This window comes from Phaethon lepturus, unplaced genomic scaffold (genome assembly GCF_000687285.1).
Source record: "Phaethon lepturus isolate BGI_N335 unplaced genomic scaffold, ASM68728v1 scaffold16447, whole genome shotgun sequence".
Lineage (NCBI taxonomy): Eukaryota > Metazoa > Chordata > Aves > Phaethontiformes > Phaethontidae > Phaethon > Phaethon lepturus.
In genome coordinates, this window is record NW_010552664.1 from 25,337 (window position 1) to 42,252 (window position 16,916).

The 16,916-nt window shown below is 37.5% G+C and overlaps 1 protein-coding gene across 1 annotated transcript in view; it reads right to left on the reverse strand.

Moving 5' to 3' along the window:
- TAB2 (TGF-beta activated kinase 1/MAP3K7 binding protein 2) overlaps nt 1-5,701 on the reverse strand; it is a 20,527-nt gene extending 14,826 nt beyond the window's left edge. The window contains 3 exon segments of the mRNA XM_010291291.1: nt 1-7; nt 10-244; nt 5,600-5,701. The exon segment at nt 1-7 is cut by the window's left edge and continues 1,280 nt beyond it. Coding sequence (XP_010289593.1) covers nt 1-7; nt 10-244; nt 5,600-5,701 — 344 coding nt within the window.
- Between the last annotated feature and the right edge of the window lie 11,215 nt (nt 5,702-16,916).

The following is a 16,916-nucleotide window of genomic DNA, read 5'->3' on the forward strand; positions in this document are numbered from 1 at the left end:
GACTGGTTTGAAGGTGTCCATCACTAACACTGTGAGCTAGAGTCCTACTTCCATTCATTCTACTTCCTTCTCTTCCATGGTGATACACGTTCTGTGACTGCAAATCCAAATTAAGAGATGTCATGTGATTTCGTAGTCCAGGAATCCCAGAATCATCCGAAAAACCTAGGTCTCCTTCACCGTAGAGATACTTTGTGCTCTCCTGAGAGAGAACTGCACAACAGGCATCCAAATTATTGTTATTCTATAAGAGACAGATGAAAGTTTGACATTACTGATAAAATACCGTCACAGTTACATATATTTGCATCCAATCATTGAAAAATTAACAATGTAGCATCAAACAGAAAGCTTTAGGTGGTTGGCTAGCATAGCTGCCACACATGCATAAGGGACTTGCATGTGAAGCTTACTATTTTGAGAACAGCAACTCAAGTCACTGGCACCAAGGGCAGAGGTCTGCATTGCTGCTGAAGCAATGACAGGAAGATTTTGGACCTTGACAAGCTAACACCATAAAGTATGATACACATTGGATGAATACTTTTTCTATTCCTTCTCCATTTCAGAACAATCTTCAGCAATGACCTAGTCTCTGGCTTGAGGGGGAAAATGACAGAAGGAATGGATTCACAGCACCTGCATATTACTCATTAACAACTTAAAAACAGAAATCAAACACTTCAATACCAGTTATGCATTAACTCATGCTGAAAATGGAACTTGAATCTTCTGCACAGAAGAAACATGCGAACCCAAGGAGTTGTACATGACTTCAGAAAAAAATGTAAAAATTTAGTTTATACAAATATAGCAGGATTACTCTTCTGCAAAATGAAATTACTAATGGAAAACCCAGGGGACATTTGTGTTTTCATTTTAAACCACTGCTTGCATAGCTTTTAGATACTTACATTTGTACAAAGTTACTTCATAAAACCTGCAGTACAACGACTTAGAACAAAACACACAACCTAGCTAATTTGCTTTTTAAGAACATTTCAGAAGCAAATTGCTAATCCCTCTTTTTTCCACATGTTTAGTAATATTGTACTCGGATCTTCCCAATTTAGTTTCCTACATAAGGTTTTTTAGAAAACAGTGAACATGCATCAGTGGCATAATTTCTTAATATTGTGCTGTGTCCATATCACTTTTCTTACAGAACTCCCCTCCACCTCCAAGAAATAAAGGTTAATACTTTCAGCCACAAGAGCACCTGTTGAGGCCCAGGTATTATTAAAGCTAAATAGGTGTCAAATTCATCCAGCACACAGAAACAGTTACTAGAAAGAATGCATATAATCAAGGAAAAAAAATTGCGTACACCAAATAGTAACATTATCAGTTAGTTAAAGAATTAACACAAGGAAGATAAATTGATCCATGCTACATGCTTTGTATCAAATTATTTTTGTTAAACTAGCAGACAGTAGTTCTCATCCTTCAACAGGGTAAGAGGTCATAGCAAGTGTTGCACAGACGTAGCAAGACTGTCTCTACTTGACCAATTTATGGAAAAAAAGAGAAAAAAGAAAAAAGGACAGACATAACAGAAGTGGGAGAGGGAGGACACAGCTAAACTCCACCCACAAAACCAAACTATGTGTATACAGGACAGATGCAGTTCTGAATTCTTAAAAAAAAAATCCCACAAAAATCCTCAGCCACAAAACCTTTTAAAATAACAGGACTCCCTAAAGGCTATCTAACTAGCCAGCTGTATATAAAGATTGTTGCAGAAAAGTCTTGAGACATATGAAAATGAGTCAAACCAATGGTATGTATATCAGCTCTAGTTTGGAATAAGCACCAGAGGACAAAGTAATCAAATGAAGTTAGTAGTGAAGAAAGGAATCACACATGGACAGAACAGTGGGTAAGAAAAGATAAGAACAATAGCCTTGTACTTGTTGCAAAGGAGAAAAGGGAGCCAGAAAAGGGAGAGATAGGATGCCACAGAACAACAAGCTAGAAAGATCTTAAAGGCAGATTTTGCATGAACTTAAGTGAATTAAAATTATTAACAGAAAGGCCAAAAATACCAAAGCAAAAAGGAACAGGCCAAGCTTGCAAGGCCCTTACATTCAGCTTGAATGCATTTCTTTGGACAATTTTTTTTTCTTTTTTAAGACTGCATCCAATCAATTCCAAAATTTCAGTGGCGTCAATGAGCAAATTGCAGAACTCAAAGGGGAAACGGGGGCACATGGAACCCCTGGCATCTTCTGGCTGGCAGAGGCAGAGTTTCAACCGCTTCTAGCTCTTTATAGATCAGAGAACCGGTTGATGGCAGAACTGAGCATATTCCAGCAAAACAATACCCCTCATCTTAGCTCTGCCCATGTCCCAATTGAGTTTAAAATGTTGGCACCCTGAAAGAGAAAGAAAAAAAAAGAAAGAATAAGAATGGAGGGAAATAAGGAAGCAAGGAGAGGATGTAGACTTGAGGAGCAAGTAGTTATAGAATGCTCCAGACACAAAAAAAGAACAAAAGGGGACAATGTCCACAGACTGGGGACATTGCAGTGACTGAGGAGAAGGGGAGAGCTGAATGCAGGAGGCTTGTTGGGAAGAATGGAGGGATGCAAAACTTTTCAGGAACATTCAGTGGTGTCAGCCCAAGAAAGCAATAAAGCTTTTTACTCCCCTGCATTACACAGGTTTAAATTTAATCCTATTAGATTTTTGGTGGTCCTCTGTTTTTAGTATACTGAATACTGTTTAGATATTTCAACAGTGGGCTATTCATCTCAAGACATTTGCATACTCCGTTTATCCTTAAGTTTTTCATATAAGCATATAATACTATAAACCTTCCTTTAAAAACAAGCCAGAAGTGTTTGGCTAAAAAAAAAATTCAGAGAGAACTGAAATACCTGTTTGTTTTCCTGCACAATTCACAGTGATCTGAAGAAACTTTTCTTGTTATAAAAGCCTTCTGTCAATACCATTATGAACTGCATAACTGCTTAAACTCTTTCAGGTTCTCTCCTGGAATCTCTTCCTGGTTTAAAAACAACTTCACCCTGACACATGATGCTTGCGCATCAGGTACTGGGAGGGCAGGGCAAACGCACCATTTCTTATACCCGATAATGTCCTTAAGTACTTATCTCTGACCTAAACCATAGTTACTGCATTTACTGGAAATTCCTTGTCTTTGAGCATAGGTGGAAGAAGGCAGAACTCAGGATTCAGACACCGTTCCAGCACTATTGCAAACACATGCAAAAATACTCTCAAATTCTGCTTTCCAGTCTTTACCACCAGTCCAAATACAAAATTTGTTGTTTTAAAGAGGTCATGTTAGGCTTCTCAAAAAAACCCAAAAACCACACCAAACCAAACCAAAACCACCACCCCCCTACCTCAGTGGAGTAGCATAGCTAGAAGCTAACTGATTCAAAGAAACCAGAGCTCATGAAATTTCAAAGAACCACCAACATGACAGGATTTTGTTGGTGAGTCTTAGAAGCTCTCATTTAACAACAAAAAGGTAGCTTTATAGTGTAACAAATTAGTGTAATAATATTGCACATATGGAACATTAATTACCCTATAGAATTTCATGAGAATCCTCTTATGAAAGCTGACCTAAAACAATCCCTCAAAATCTAAAGCCTTCTCCCATATCTCTGTCAAAGTATGGGATGTACAGTATCTTTTCTTCAAAGTTATAAGGCTCCTTTTTAAAAACCAAACATAAAATCTACTGTATTCAACGTTATGAAGACTGCTAAGTCTTTCAAGAGCCAAGCACTAGCTTCTAAATTTATCAAGAATTACATTCAAAAGGTGATTACTGATGCGTTCACTCTGTCAAGTCCATTGACCTTGCTCGACAAGCAGTTCCCATGTTTGAAGAACAAAACTGTAATTGCAGTGTAAGAATTAGATTAGTCCTACAGCGAACTAACATAAAAATGGTGGTGTACAATCCTGAGAACAAATACAGGCAGTTTAGTCTGGTTCAGTTTCCTCTTCAGCTAAACGATTAGGCAGAAAGGTTGGGGAAACCTTGAAACCTCACAAGCCCCAAGCAAAATTTTGCCCTTTCGCAAATCAAAAAAAATTTTCTCAAAGAACTCTACTTTCCACAGCTTCTTACTCCAGTATGCAGAGTCGTGATAAAGTCTTGAACATATGAACATGAAATTGGCACAGTCACACTTCTACTCCTAACAGTACAAACATTGTGTTTGAATGCACATGTGTGTAATTACATATACATATGTAAGTATACACATATATGTATTTTATAAATAAAAATACATATAAAAAGCAAGACAAACAATTATGATATAAAGAATGTTGAGCCATAACCACAGATGTCCTAGCTATAGTCCAGAGACAGCTAGCTTCTGGGAACTCATGACCAATCTTTCTTCTAATCAAGTTGTCTATACTGATGATCAGTATGAATAGTCAGACAATCCTCTTATTATCCAAAGTACTCCAAGGTTAAATACCTTAGATAATAAAAAAAAAAAATCCAACCAGTATGGATGCTTTGGGATCACTGGAAAATGCAAAGCAAACACGTTTAAGCAACGAAGTTAAGTCAGCATTTGTTAACTCTAGGCATTTAGGTGTTCCTATGTCAGGCTTTGGATGGGCATATTGATTTACCTCCTGAAGTAACTAACGTGATGTTACAGAGCAGAAGTTGATACAAAATATGGGCATATTAAGTATTCTGATAGTGGCAGTACAGAAAACAAATAGCTGGAGGTAGAAGTTGGTGATACAGCAGTCTACAGCCTTAGCATTAACTGCAGTATGAGACAAAAATGCTTGTGTTACTTCCAAGCCCAATAGAAATCCATAGATTAGCGGCACGGACTCCAAAGCTACAACAAAACAAATAAAGCCCAGCTGGCAGCCAAAGCCCTGGGAAGCACTGGGCAGAAGCCGACCAGTGCATCATACCCACTCAGGTCTAACACAGATGCTAGGCTACAACCACGCAGTCTCGCCTGATTCAGGCTGACTCGGAGAACTTAGAAGTGCAATGTGGGCACACCCAAGTTCCCTCCTGCAAAAGACACGTAAGGATGCCAGCACTACATCTATAGGCCAAGTCAGCTGCTAGTGGAAAGCAGTGGGCCAACCTGGATGGAGGCAAGGGCCAACTAATTACCTTGAAGCCTGATGGAGACCAGGTAGCAGAGTTGCTTCTGGACCTGCCCTAACCCTCAAAGGAAGAAAAAAAAAAAAAAGCCAGCTGCATTTTTGTAGTACTGCCTTAAATTGTCCCTGCTGGACTCAAGTTGGCTTTGCATCCCTCCTTTTGCCACAGTTTTGGCTCCTGAGATGGCCAAAAGGCATAAGCACACTGATTGGCGAGACGGTAGTCTCCATGCACACACTGATTTACAGGCTGGTTTACCTTGGGCCACCCCTGATGAGACAGGAAAAAGAGAGGCCAATCGAACACTTAACTTGCTGTGCAACAAAGAAATTGGCTGTGTATATTTGTCTCACTCAAAAAGGAAAATAGAAAGAAAAAAATGTGGTTTCAAAAGTAGACCCCCCATACATAATGCTTAAAATAAGCAATGCTGCTTACTTGTATAGTCATTAACGGAACACTGACCTGTAACATGCATCTGGATACAACACCTTCAGGTACCTCAGGAAACTTCTGTCGCAGGTCATGTAAAACCTGAATATCAATTTGCTGGCTTCCTTGGGCCATTCGTATATTGCCTGGTCAGGATTGGTTTTCAACAGGCAGTTTTAGGCCTTAGTAAAGGGAGTACTCATCTCTTCTGTCCCAGCATTTTCTGGAAGAGGAAGAAAATACTTAAGACACTGAAAGCAGGCACTTTTGATGTAAGAAAAAACAATGAAAAATAACCCCAAAGCAAAACACACCACACACACAAAACCCCTTTTCAGTTATGAAATATAAATCTGCATTTTATGTCAATGTTTTCCCACGCGACATCTCTGGCTAACTAATTGCCCTTCACACACTCTTAACCTTGAAAATTGCCCACAGACACACCTCCTAATCAGTTTCCTTCTATCTTGGTTTTTATATTGACATTATAAAATACATTGGGAATAAAAAATATTTTGATTTATCAAAGTATTAAAATTAAGGGTTTTAAGAGCAGCGCTTCTACTTATTTAAAACTCAAGTAAACATGAAGTCCACATCAAAAATAGCAAGAGAGTGTTCACTCAGCTTTTCACTCAGCCTTTGAGTATACCTACACTGTTACCCTTACCATCACACTTATTGTTTACTATCAGGATATTGTAGCTAGAAGTTTAGTGTTTCTAAGTTTCAGGGTTTACCAGCGATACCCTACTTGTTTTTCACCCAACATATTTATGAAATATTCTGAGATTATGACTAGAAGGAGATAACCCTATAACAACTCAGGTTTGTTCAACCATTTCTGTCCCTCCTTTGAAGGAAATTATGAAGAGTTATGGTGAAGATTATATCACAATCACCCAGTCGATACATTTATACAAATTATCTGCCATATGATATCCATAGGCTTTTACCAAGAAGAATTTCTACCAGTTAAGTTTGGAAGAATGCACCTATGTGTTAAGCAATGGAATGGCATCGTCTTCATATAAACTAATATTACAAATAAATGTGACCATATGGTTTATAAAAACCCCACAAAGTAGTCAACTCAAACGTTCATTTATCTCTTAAGTTAACAAATCTTATTCAAACATCTCTTATCAATTTATTCATTTTCTCCTCCCCTTCTCTACCTGCTTTTCCTTTCTTTGCTTCATACTCAACATGCACTACTACCCCATGTGCTGACTCTCGGCAACCTGCAGCAGAGAACTGCCTTCAGTACCACAAGGCATCTGCACATGCTGCTCCCTGGATCCCATCAGCCCAAGTTCCTTCCCAACAATCCCACTGGGACATTCACTTTCTAAGTGAGCCTACGTGCTTATGCTTATGTTTCTGTACTTCTATGCACTAAAAAGGGGACTAGTGGCAAGTTAATTGGAAAGCATTAATCACAATTTTCTAGTGCATTAACACCACTTCTGATTCAATTGTAAGGTAGTGCAATGCTACAACTTCTCCATCTTTTCAGTCTCAAGAGAAAAACTGCAAAGAAGTGATGGGAAAGCACAAAGCACCCCATTTGCGGCACGGACAACAAGACAGGCATAATACTATTCCAGGACTGAAGTCCTGAACCACTCTTTTTTAAGACTTTTTCAAATCCTATGTCTTCTCTGGTCTGAAGCGATACAATCACCAGTCAACTGGTAATTGGGGTGAACCAGGACACCTGCAGTAACACCTGAACATGATCCAAAAAGCAAGACATTAAGCAATTCAATTTTCTGCCAACAATTTAAGAATAGCTCTGAAGAAGTAAAAAACTGAAACAACCCAAAATATATGTTACTCTGGAGACTCCATCTATATGCACTACACATGGGAAAAAAAGAACTTGTTAGCTAATAAAATACCGAAGACTGGAAGTCCTAAGAATATTCCAGGAAACATCTGCTCATTATTTTAGTGCCATAAATGCCATCTTCTCTGATACAATCACAATACATACTTAATTAAAAATACAAGCAAGAACAGAAATTTTGTTAGAATAATATTTAGAGATGTTCTGATAAACCATACATTAGAATCCTACCCACAGTTTTAGTATGCATGACAACACAATGTTCCACTATTTAAAACAGTACCACAACTTCCAATCACCTTAACGGATGACAAGTACCAGCCAAGACTGCTGGTTATGGTATTCCTTCCCAGAATACACATTCTGTTTATCTCACTATGCAAGTCCAGCTTCCCTTCTCTTTCTGCACTTTAATAACAGAGCTACAGCAGCCCAACTCTTCAGGAGCTAGGAAGTCTGGTATCCTTCAGAGCTGTAGGATTAAAAAAACCCCAAACCTATCCGCAAAGAGGTGACTAGTATGAAGAGTTGGGAAAATAGCAAGCAAGGCAGGATTTTGTGAGAGTCCTACATAAGTCAATTAAAAAAGTAGTGAGCATGCATTTAACACTGTCACAGCATGATTACAGTTTAGATACACACCCACGCTAATCCTGCACAAATTTACTCTGGATATACCAAGAGTGCTATCTCAAAGGGACAGATAAATATTGAACACAACTGCTACACAACGCACCCTGTGGCTGCTGCTATCAGTACCCAAGATCCCTAATTTAAATGTAGCATGGATATGACTAAACAAGGTGTGGTCATACTTTAGACTGACATTTAGACACACCTAAGAGGCCTCAAACTGCAGTGCTGGACAAGCAGTTTTTTTTTTTTTTTTTTTTTTGTTTTGAACAACTGAAGTTATACATCTGAAAAACCACCGTGTTCAAGAGCCAACTGCAGCAGCTAATCTTGGCTTACACAACTGAGAAAAATCACCCTGGTCAGAGAGAAACACAAGTAAACACCTCATCTGAAACAAAAACCAGTAATTTATTTTCTACCCGAAGGAAGTGTCAGGCTTCTACTCCCTTATAGAGAAAAGCTACAGTAAACATATCATTAGTATGGTTAAAATAAGGGATAATGGCAGCAAAAGTTAAAATGAAGTCACAAAACAGTCTTTAAACACAAATTCAAGTACTAAAGAATTCCTTTTGCCTCCCATGCATTAGCTAGCACGATGTTCTGTATGTACATACACTGTTAAAATGATGCTAAAGCCTGTTTACATTTACTCAGGTATAAAGCAATTCATAAAGGTTTGGGAACACAGAATACTGTAAAGAGTCCCTGAAGAGCTGCAGCAAACAGATGTTCGCTACGGCAGACCCGAAGGAATAGCTGACGATCCGGGCAGAGCGCACAAGGTGCAGCCAGACCAGAGAGCAGGCCCTTGAGCACACACTCCTCTGAAAGCGCCTTGAGCAGCTACCCACCTTCGACTTGGATTAATGGCAACTGGAGATCCAGCTCCCAATTGTTTAAAATACATGCCCTCAGACAGCAAATGTGAGCTGGACTGACACCACTCCGAAATCTCACGTTCTTGAACTCTGAAAAAGTCAACTCCATGGCAGTGGTGGCCCAATTTAAAAAAATGAATGAATCCACACCTCACTAAACACACAGCCCTGTTATTTCCTCAATGCTTTAGAACGCTAGACAAATCTGAGCAGTGAGAAAACAGTAATGATCTTACACTTTCTTTTAAGCAATTAAGAAAAACACCGTTTGGCAAAGAAAGAAACCCAAATTAAGCAATTAAATAATTCAATTGTTTATGAATAACTGTACTGCAATGCTACTCTAATTAAAGTTAAAAGCTGTCAAGATCACAGTAAGTCCAGAAAAACACAGGATTCTATTAACAAGAAGGCAACTGGCTTACCTTAGTTCGAATCAAATGCCAACCTTCTTTTTCCACCCCTCTTATACTGAGTAGCCCATTAAGCTTACTTGCTAAATAAACAGTTAACCTACCCTCAATCCTCCTAAGACCTCTTAAATTTTTTCCAATTTATCTAACCTAAAGTAACCCACACCACAATACACTATATCATTATCAGAACCAGAAATTCTATACTCTTGATCTCAAATTCCCTGTACAGTACTAGAAAGTTTGTGTTTACTCTTTACATAAATTTTCATCTTTTGTCTGATGTATCAGATTGGCAAAACAGCACCTTCACAACTCTTACAATAAAAACTGCACAGAAAAAGATTCATGCAACCGTTTTTTAAATGAAAAACAGAGACAACAGATTAAAAAAAAAATTTAAGACTTTTAAAACCAGGAGAATGTTCCACATAGTCACCCCAGTCTTTCATTTCAATAAAATACTTTGTATTCTAGCTCGTTTTATAGTGTCTGTGGTCTTGATAAAACACACAATGACCACAATTTCCATTTATGACTCTGAAACTGCAACAATAATTACCTTAAAATTCAAAGAAGTGCTGCAGAGAAGTTTTTCTGCATCTTCAGGAGTCATAAAATGACTTATGGGGCATCATCCAATGTTTTCAAAATCCAATTATTTGTTGCTAGCATGCAATACTTGGCAGACTGCTTATTTTTATTTTACTACTGTACTTCTACGTTTTGGTGGCTTAGCACCAAGAAGATGCAAGTAGTTAGTGCAGGAAGAGTTAGAATTAACATCTACTCTGTCATTTGACTAAGTTACTACAAAAATTTTGCATGCATGCATCAAATGTGTCAACATGGTGGAATATGATTATATTTACTGTAGTATGGGAGAAAGTAAACAAATTCTCTGTTCCCACTATCTTCATTCAGAGACATATATTCAAATTTCTACAGGCAGTATATCCACCACATGCACAAAAACAAGGGTTTTTTTTCTTTAGTTTCAATAGGTAATGAATATGGCTTCTCTGACAATATCGCATATGAAAAATGCATTTGTATGATATGAATATTAAGATCTCACTCCAGTCATCACTTAAAGAAAAATCTCCAGCAGAAATCAAAGATATTTAAAGATTATTAATAAACTCAAATTAATCTTAAAGTCTGAAGTGGCAGGCGAGGAGGCTTCATGAGGCCTCTCTAATACAGACAGATTAAAAGGTTTTTTCCCAATTCTTGATGTGGCAAAGGAACTGTAAAAAGAACTCTGCATCCATCTTGCTAAAGGAAAGCTTAACGGAATTGAAAGTTATTTTGACAGATGCATGCCCAAGGAACAGAAACATAGCACTGTTGTCAGCCATGGCACTCAGAATTTGGCAGCACGACATCCAGAATATTGTTAGAAGTTATATATACCAGTGGAAAATAAAAGGCACAAATGCAAGAGTGAGCAGCCAAGACTGCCAGTAAATAGACTGTAGAAGAAAAGGGTACCAACAGGAGGTAAGGGAAACTGCTGGCAGCAACATTTTGGCTTCATTCAGAGACTCAGGCGTAAAATAAAGGCAATACAGTATTACAGAAGTAAACTGAAAAAATCTATTCAAGAAATTAATTACCAGCAGAAATGAAATCCAGCAATGGTGACTCAGAGAAAGAACTCTTCCTAAAACCATTAAAAGCAGAGTTTACTTACAAAGGAAAACTTTTAAATACTGGAGTGCAGTACAATATAAAGTTATTTTTGTAGTAATGCCCATTTACTAATCCTTTTTCATAATGCTTTTAGCCATTTCAAAAAACCCTTCAGTGTGACTTTATACTGTTGAAGAGAGATGTGCACAACAAAAAGCCTAGTGCTCACTTATGCCAGAAATACTAAGTAACTGGAAGAATTAATTAGCTCTGTTCTTTTAAAGACTACTGGCAAGATCCCCAGATAACTTAAAAGGCCTGGCAACTGTAACTTGATGGAGCTCCAGTTGAAGCTTTATTCTGTGAAAACTATCGATATGAAAGTAAACAACACGTCATCTCCCAAAGGCTACTCAGAACCATGAGTACAAGACACAAAATAAACTGCTTATCTTGTTTATTAAAAAAATAAAAAAATCCAAAAGACACCTTACTGTGAAATATGATTCAGATGCCAAATACTGGGCTGTTATAATGCTGGACCAATAGCTAGTTAAGAAATAAATTTTATATCTCCTTTCTTCTGACAGAGCACACTTTCAACAGATCAGAGAAAATTCTTTAATACAAACTTAAGCGTAGTATCACATTGACTTTTCACAAAATGCTTATAATGGAAGTATTCTTCAGAGTAAATTCTGCCAAAACTGATTTTATGAAATAATTATACCTAACAAAATCTGAAAAAAAAAAGTTGACAGTCTAGAATGTTACCTGCACTTGTTCATTACTAATATTTTCTGACCACAACTTCACATACAGTGCATGCCGTAAGAAATATCAAAGGTCACTGTGCAAATATTAGCATAACTACTCTACTGAACAATTCCAATTGAACTTATGGTGCACTCACAATGACTGAAGTCCCATCTATGATCAGCTAGTCTGGAAACAGCCTTTGAGTTCAGGAGAACAGCTTTTGGAAATAATGCAAATGCTGCAACAGGAAACAGCATGCCCTTCACCTTCCCCAAAATGAAATGAACAAAGCCTTTATACCTGCCCTTATACTTCCGCTACATCTAATAAGTAAATTTCTCATGCTTTTCTGTAGTTTTAATCTGATCACATCTGATCTGTGTTTTACTCACATGGCTAAAAATGCTATAAAAGTAATCCATCTAAAAGCTTGTTTTAGAAACATGGCTGTAAATATTTATTAAAAGGGTGCTGTGAATGCAGGAACAAGAGGACATTTCCTTGTAGCATTAATGGTGCAGATTATAGATGTGCATAAAAAGGCTGCTGTAATGACAACAAATTAGATACAACAAGTTGCAATGCAAGACCAGTAGAGGTTGCTAAAGAGCCTGTTGAGATAGCAGCCAAGGGATTTCTGGCATTTCTTTTGATGGATCCAGGAGGTACAGAAAGATAGCAGAAACAGATAAGCAATTACAAAGATGACTGAAGAAAAAAGCAACGAAAAACCCAACCCAGCAAAAAAACCCAGCCACTCAACCCCTCTACAGTTATCTCGGGTTCCTTTAGCAGGACTAAGTAGTTCCCCAATTCTCCCAAGCTATTCACATACCCATTGGATAGCCCACTCAGAAAAGGAAAACTGTCTTCTCCCCTCCTCACTCTCATGCTTTCTTCAGCAGTAGCTCCCCTATATATTTAGCTATTTTTCCCCTGTTATCTTATCCAAATACCTATCTGAGCACCAGGTCACCAAACATTAAAAAAAATTCTATGGACCCCACTTTTCAGCCAGATGGCAATTCTGACTTACCACTCCAAGTTTCTAACTCAGCTGCAGGCCAACCTTAGGTCACCTTCCATTGAGGATTTCCTTGCACCAAACAGCTTGAATTATAAAGCATGGCTGATGTAGATACTGCTAGCATTTCTTTCAGCTTTCTTTCAAGAGTATAACGATATCTCTGGTCTATACTGAAGACTGGTAATCCCATTATAAGCTTATGAATCTCTATCCACAAAATAACCCCCCTAAGCAGGATCTCATGCTTCTGGCAGTAAGTATTGCAAGTAAGTATTGCAAGTTTATTAGCAGTTTATACTAACTTGTTACGTGTCAACACTCTCACTCAGAATTAGGCTAGGGGTATATTTTTATATCCCTATTGCTTGGAAAAAATTAGTTTAAAAAAAAAAAATCAGACTGTAAGTGCCATATTCTCCTCTTGCAACCTGCCTCTCCAACCTCTTACATACTGATTTCCACACCTATTAGTCCTATATAAATATGGGACTGTAGGTCTTCATATTAGAACATAAAAGCTTACACTAACATCACTACTGCTTTAAATGCATATTTTTAAAGAAAGAGTATCCAAGAACTCGATGATGGAAACAGGATTATTAAATGTTCCTAACAGAATTTAATTTTTCTAATACATTACCCTGCTTTTCCATGGCTCTTCTGAAACATTTCAACAGTCCTTCAACAGTATCTCACTTAAAATAGAACAATCTCATCAAAATCACAAGTTATCCTCCATGCACTACCATCCATCTCCTAAATATAAAAAGAAAAAACAGCTCATCACAATGTTTCTGGTCTCATCCTCAACCTACTAAACAGTGTCACTTCTATTTAACTATTCCTGGAGATCTCTACCCTGCACTGTTCTGAATTCAAACAAGAATGAGAGAGGATATAAACCTGATTTTATCACATAACCATAAAACCGAAAAAATCAGAATTACAAATAATCACGACTAACAGTTCTCCCCGAAACACACTACAGGATTGGATTACACCAAAAGACTTCTATCAAATAATTAACAATGAGCAAGGTTAGAGGAAGACTGTAAACTCTGCAACAGTTCAAAGAAATAATATGTTCAACAGCAAAAGTGTGGACATGTAAAATATTTAAAGTTTAGTCTGTCAGGTATTTCCTTGGAAACTATAAGCACTTATACAATTTCTTCTTCAAGGAAAATCAGTTAGTTGAGCTTGTACTTTTACTGCAGGCTGTTCTGTGGATTCTACCAGAGCATAGCTGACTTTTTCATAGCTCAGTGATATGTTAGCAAACCTCATACATGAGCACCTTACATGTGAGTTCTCAGATCACTATAAATAAATTCCTCAGGAATACAGTTTCATTAGAGAAAAATCTATCACAGCAGTTATCAAGCTTGCCTCAAGCTATTGTTATAGTTGACAGCTTGCAGTTTGACCTGTATTCTCTGCACAGCATGGTAACCACAGAAATATGAAAGCTTTGAAATTTGTAGAAAGGGTTTCAATTAATTTTTACTGGAGATGAGGTAGAGGTGAGAAAAGAGAAGCATCTCTAAGACAGCTGAGAAGGCATTTTGAATTCTTTCTATGTTTATTCTCAAGGGCATTCATATCCAACCATTTGAGAGCAATACTCCTCAGAATCACTAGGTTGGAAGGGACCTTCAAGATCATCAAGTCCAACCATTAATCCAGCACCACCATGTTCCCTAAACCATGTCTTGAAGCGCCACATCCACACGTTTTTTGAACACTTCCAGAGATGGCGACTCCACCACCTCCCTGGGCAGCCTCTTCCAATGCCTGACCACCCTCTCAGTGAAGAAATTTTTCCTAATATCCAATTCTCATGTGCTCTCCTGTCCATACAGTTCTTCCAAAACCACTAAAAGCTTTGTATCACAAGTTAGGCTTCTGGCTAAGACAACAACATACCAGTCTCCCTTGCATCAAATTAATCTCACCAAGTTGAAATAAAAAAAGTCACCAAGAGAAAAATCTAAGCATGCTATTTTCTTCACTTTTATTCCCTGATAAATAAAGTGAAAGTGCAATTAATTGCTATCAAATAACCAATAATTTGTTAGGTATTCACATGAATCTGAAAATAGGGGCTCTACCCAGTAAGTTACACTGCGAATATATGTGAAGACAAAAATCAAGATGACTTTTTTTACTATTTTACTCAGGTAATCAATTTGCTCCATCTTTAAGCAGATTTTTTCCCTTTTCCTATGCATCCACATATTTGCTTCCATTTGTCAGCTTCCCAATGAATGAAAAATCCATTATTAATTCAGGGAAAATTCAAGTAGCAAGTATTAACCTTCACATTCCTAACTGTGATTGTACGAGGTTTCTTCCACAGATTAACAATATGAGAAATCTGCAAAGTATATTCCACTTTTCTTTTTCCTTCTGCACCCTCTAGTTTCTACTATGGCTGCAACATAAAGCCTTCATAAAGATAATCCTCTGTGAACTCCCTGGAGTCTACTGTCAAATGTAGGTATTGCTATTTTGAAGAGTATGCATTCTTTCTAGTGCAACTGTTTGGAGATTTGGAGGAAGAAAAAAAAAAGTCAAGACAAAAAAATGCCAACTGGAGAAAGATGCAGGAAAACATCTGTATGAACAGCCTTTATTAAAAAAGTTTGAAAACAATGACAATCTATACAGCAGCAATATTTGCCTAATTAAGCTTTTTATTTTTCTCTTGCTTTCAACTTGCTTGACTGTATTTCCTTCAAAAATCTGGTTTTGAGTGATGATTGACAAATAGAAAAGGATTCAAAACCTCCCAAAAATGAAGCAATGATTTCAAACAACCAGTTTAAATCTAACTAGATGCTATAATCTCTTACAGATCCTCTGATCACAATGCATACATATAACAACGTACGAAATATCCCACTGAGTCTGACAAATGGTCATTTTAGTTCAGTATTGTCTGCAACAGGGGCAACAAAAAGCAATATTCAGGAAGAACATGTAAGCCTGAGCCTTTTGTAGTATATATAGTATATACAACTGTATAATTAAGTAAATTAGAGAGCAGATGCCTGTCTACTCTTTACAGACCTGTTGACAATGTATTCATCAAATTACTTTTCTTAACCTGCTGAAATCATCTGCCTCCACAATATCCTGTAGCAAAGGATTCCAGAAGTTTACTAGTCTGTGCATTTAAGAGTAATAATAATAGTAAAAAAAAAGTAAAATCAAACAAACAAAAAAGTCTTCCTCAGACTCTTTCTAACCAGTTGTCCTATAAGCTCTGAGTGCTACAATGTTCTAAGGTTGTGGGATTTGGTGAGTAACAGTTCTGCATTCACGACCTTCATGAATCTGTAAGCTTCATTCATCAATCCTCCTATAGCCTTCACCTCTCCAAACTGAAGTCTAAGTCCCTCCTTGAAAAGCAAGAGCTGTCATCTTGATTTAAAGGAGGAGAAAAAAAAAAAGGAAAAAAGAAAAAATCTTCTCATTACCTTCTGTAATACCAATATAGCCTCCCTGAAATATGGGGACCGCAGCACACAGTACTCAAGAGGAGGGCTCTCCCGAGCTTTACATAGGAATGAAGAGACACTATTTCTCATGTCCTCAGTTTCTTTCTGATGATGCTCAACACCCCTGCAGGCTTTTCTGGCTGCTGCTGAATGCTAAGCCAATAGTTTCAGGTAACTGCCATGAATCCAGGATCTCTCTTCTGAATTGTAATGAGAGTTCCAAATATAGTACCTGTAAGCATCACTTGGCCTATTACACACAAGATTACATACTGGAACTTTAATTACCTATTCCTACCCCTCACTCCCATGTATGCTTTTCTTTCTTGATATTTAGTTCCCTAAACATCATTAGCTGTGAAAGCCTAAAACATTTTCCAATGTTCTACTACTTCCTAGTTTGTTGAGTAGGAGATACCTTGGTAAAAGCTGCAACAGAAAGAAGAATTAGACTCATAGTCAACAAAGTCCTTCATAGCTCAAAGTCAGAAAAGTGTTAAGCTTGTGATACAAAGCCTGTTGTACGTGCTGGTTATGACCACAGTAACAAGTAGGGTGACAAGCACCTGACAGTCTAAATTTGTTTATTTCTATCTCCCTGCTTTTGTGAATTTTAATCACTACTCTACACAGAACAATTC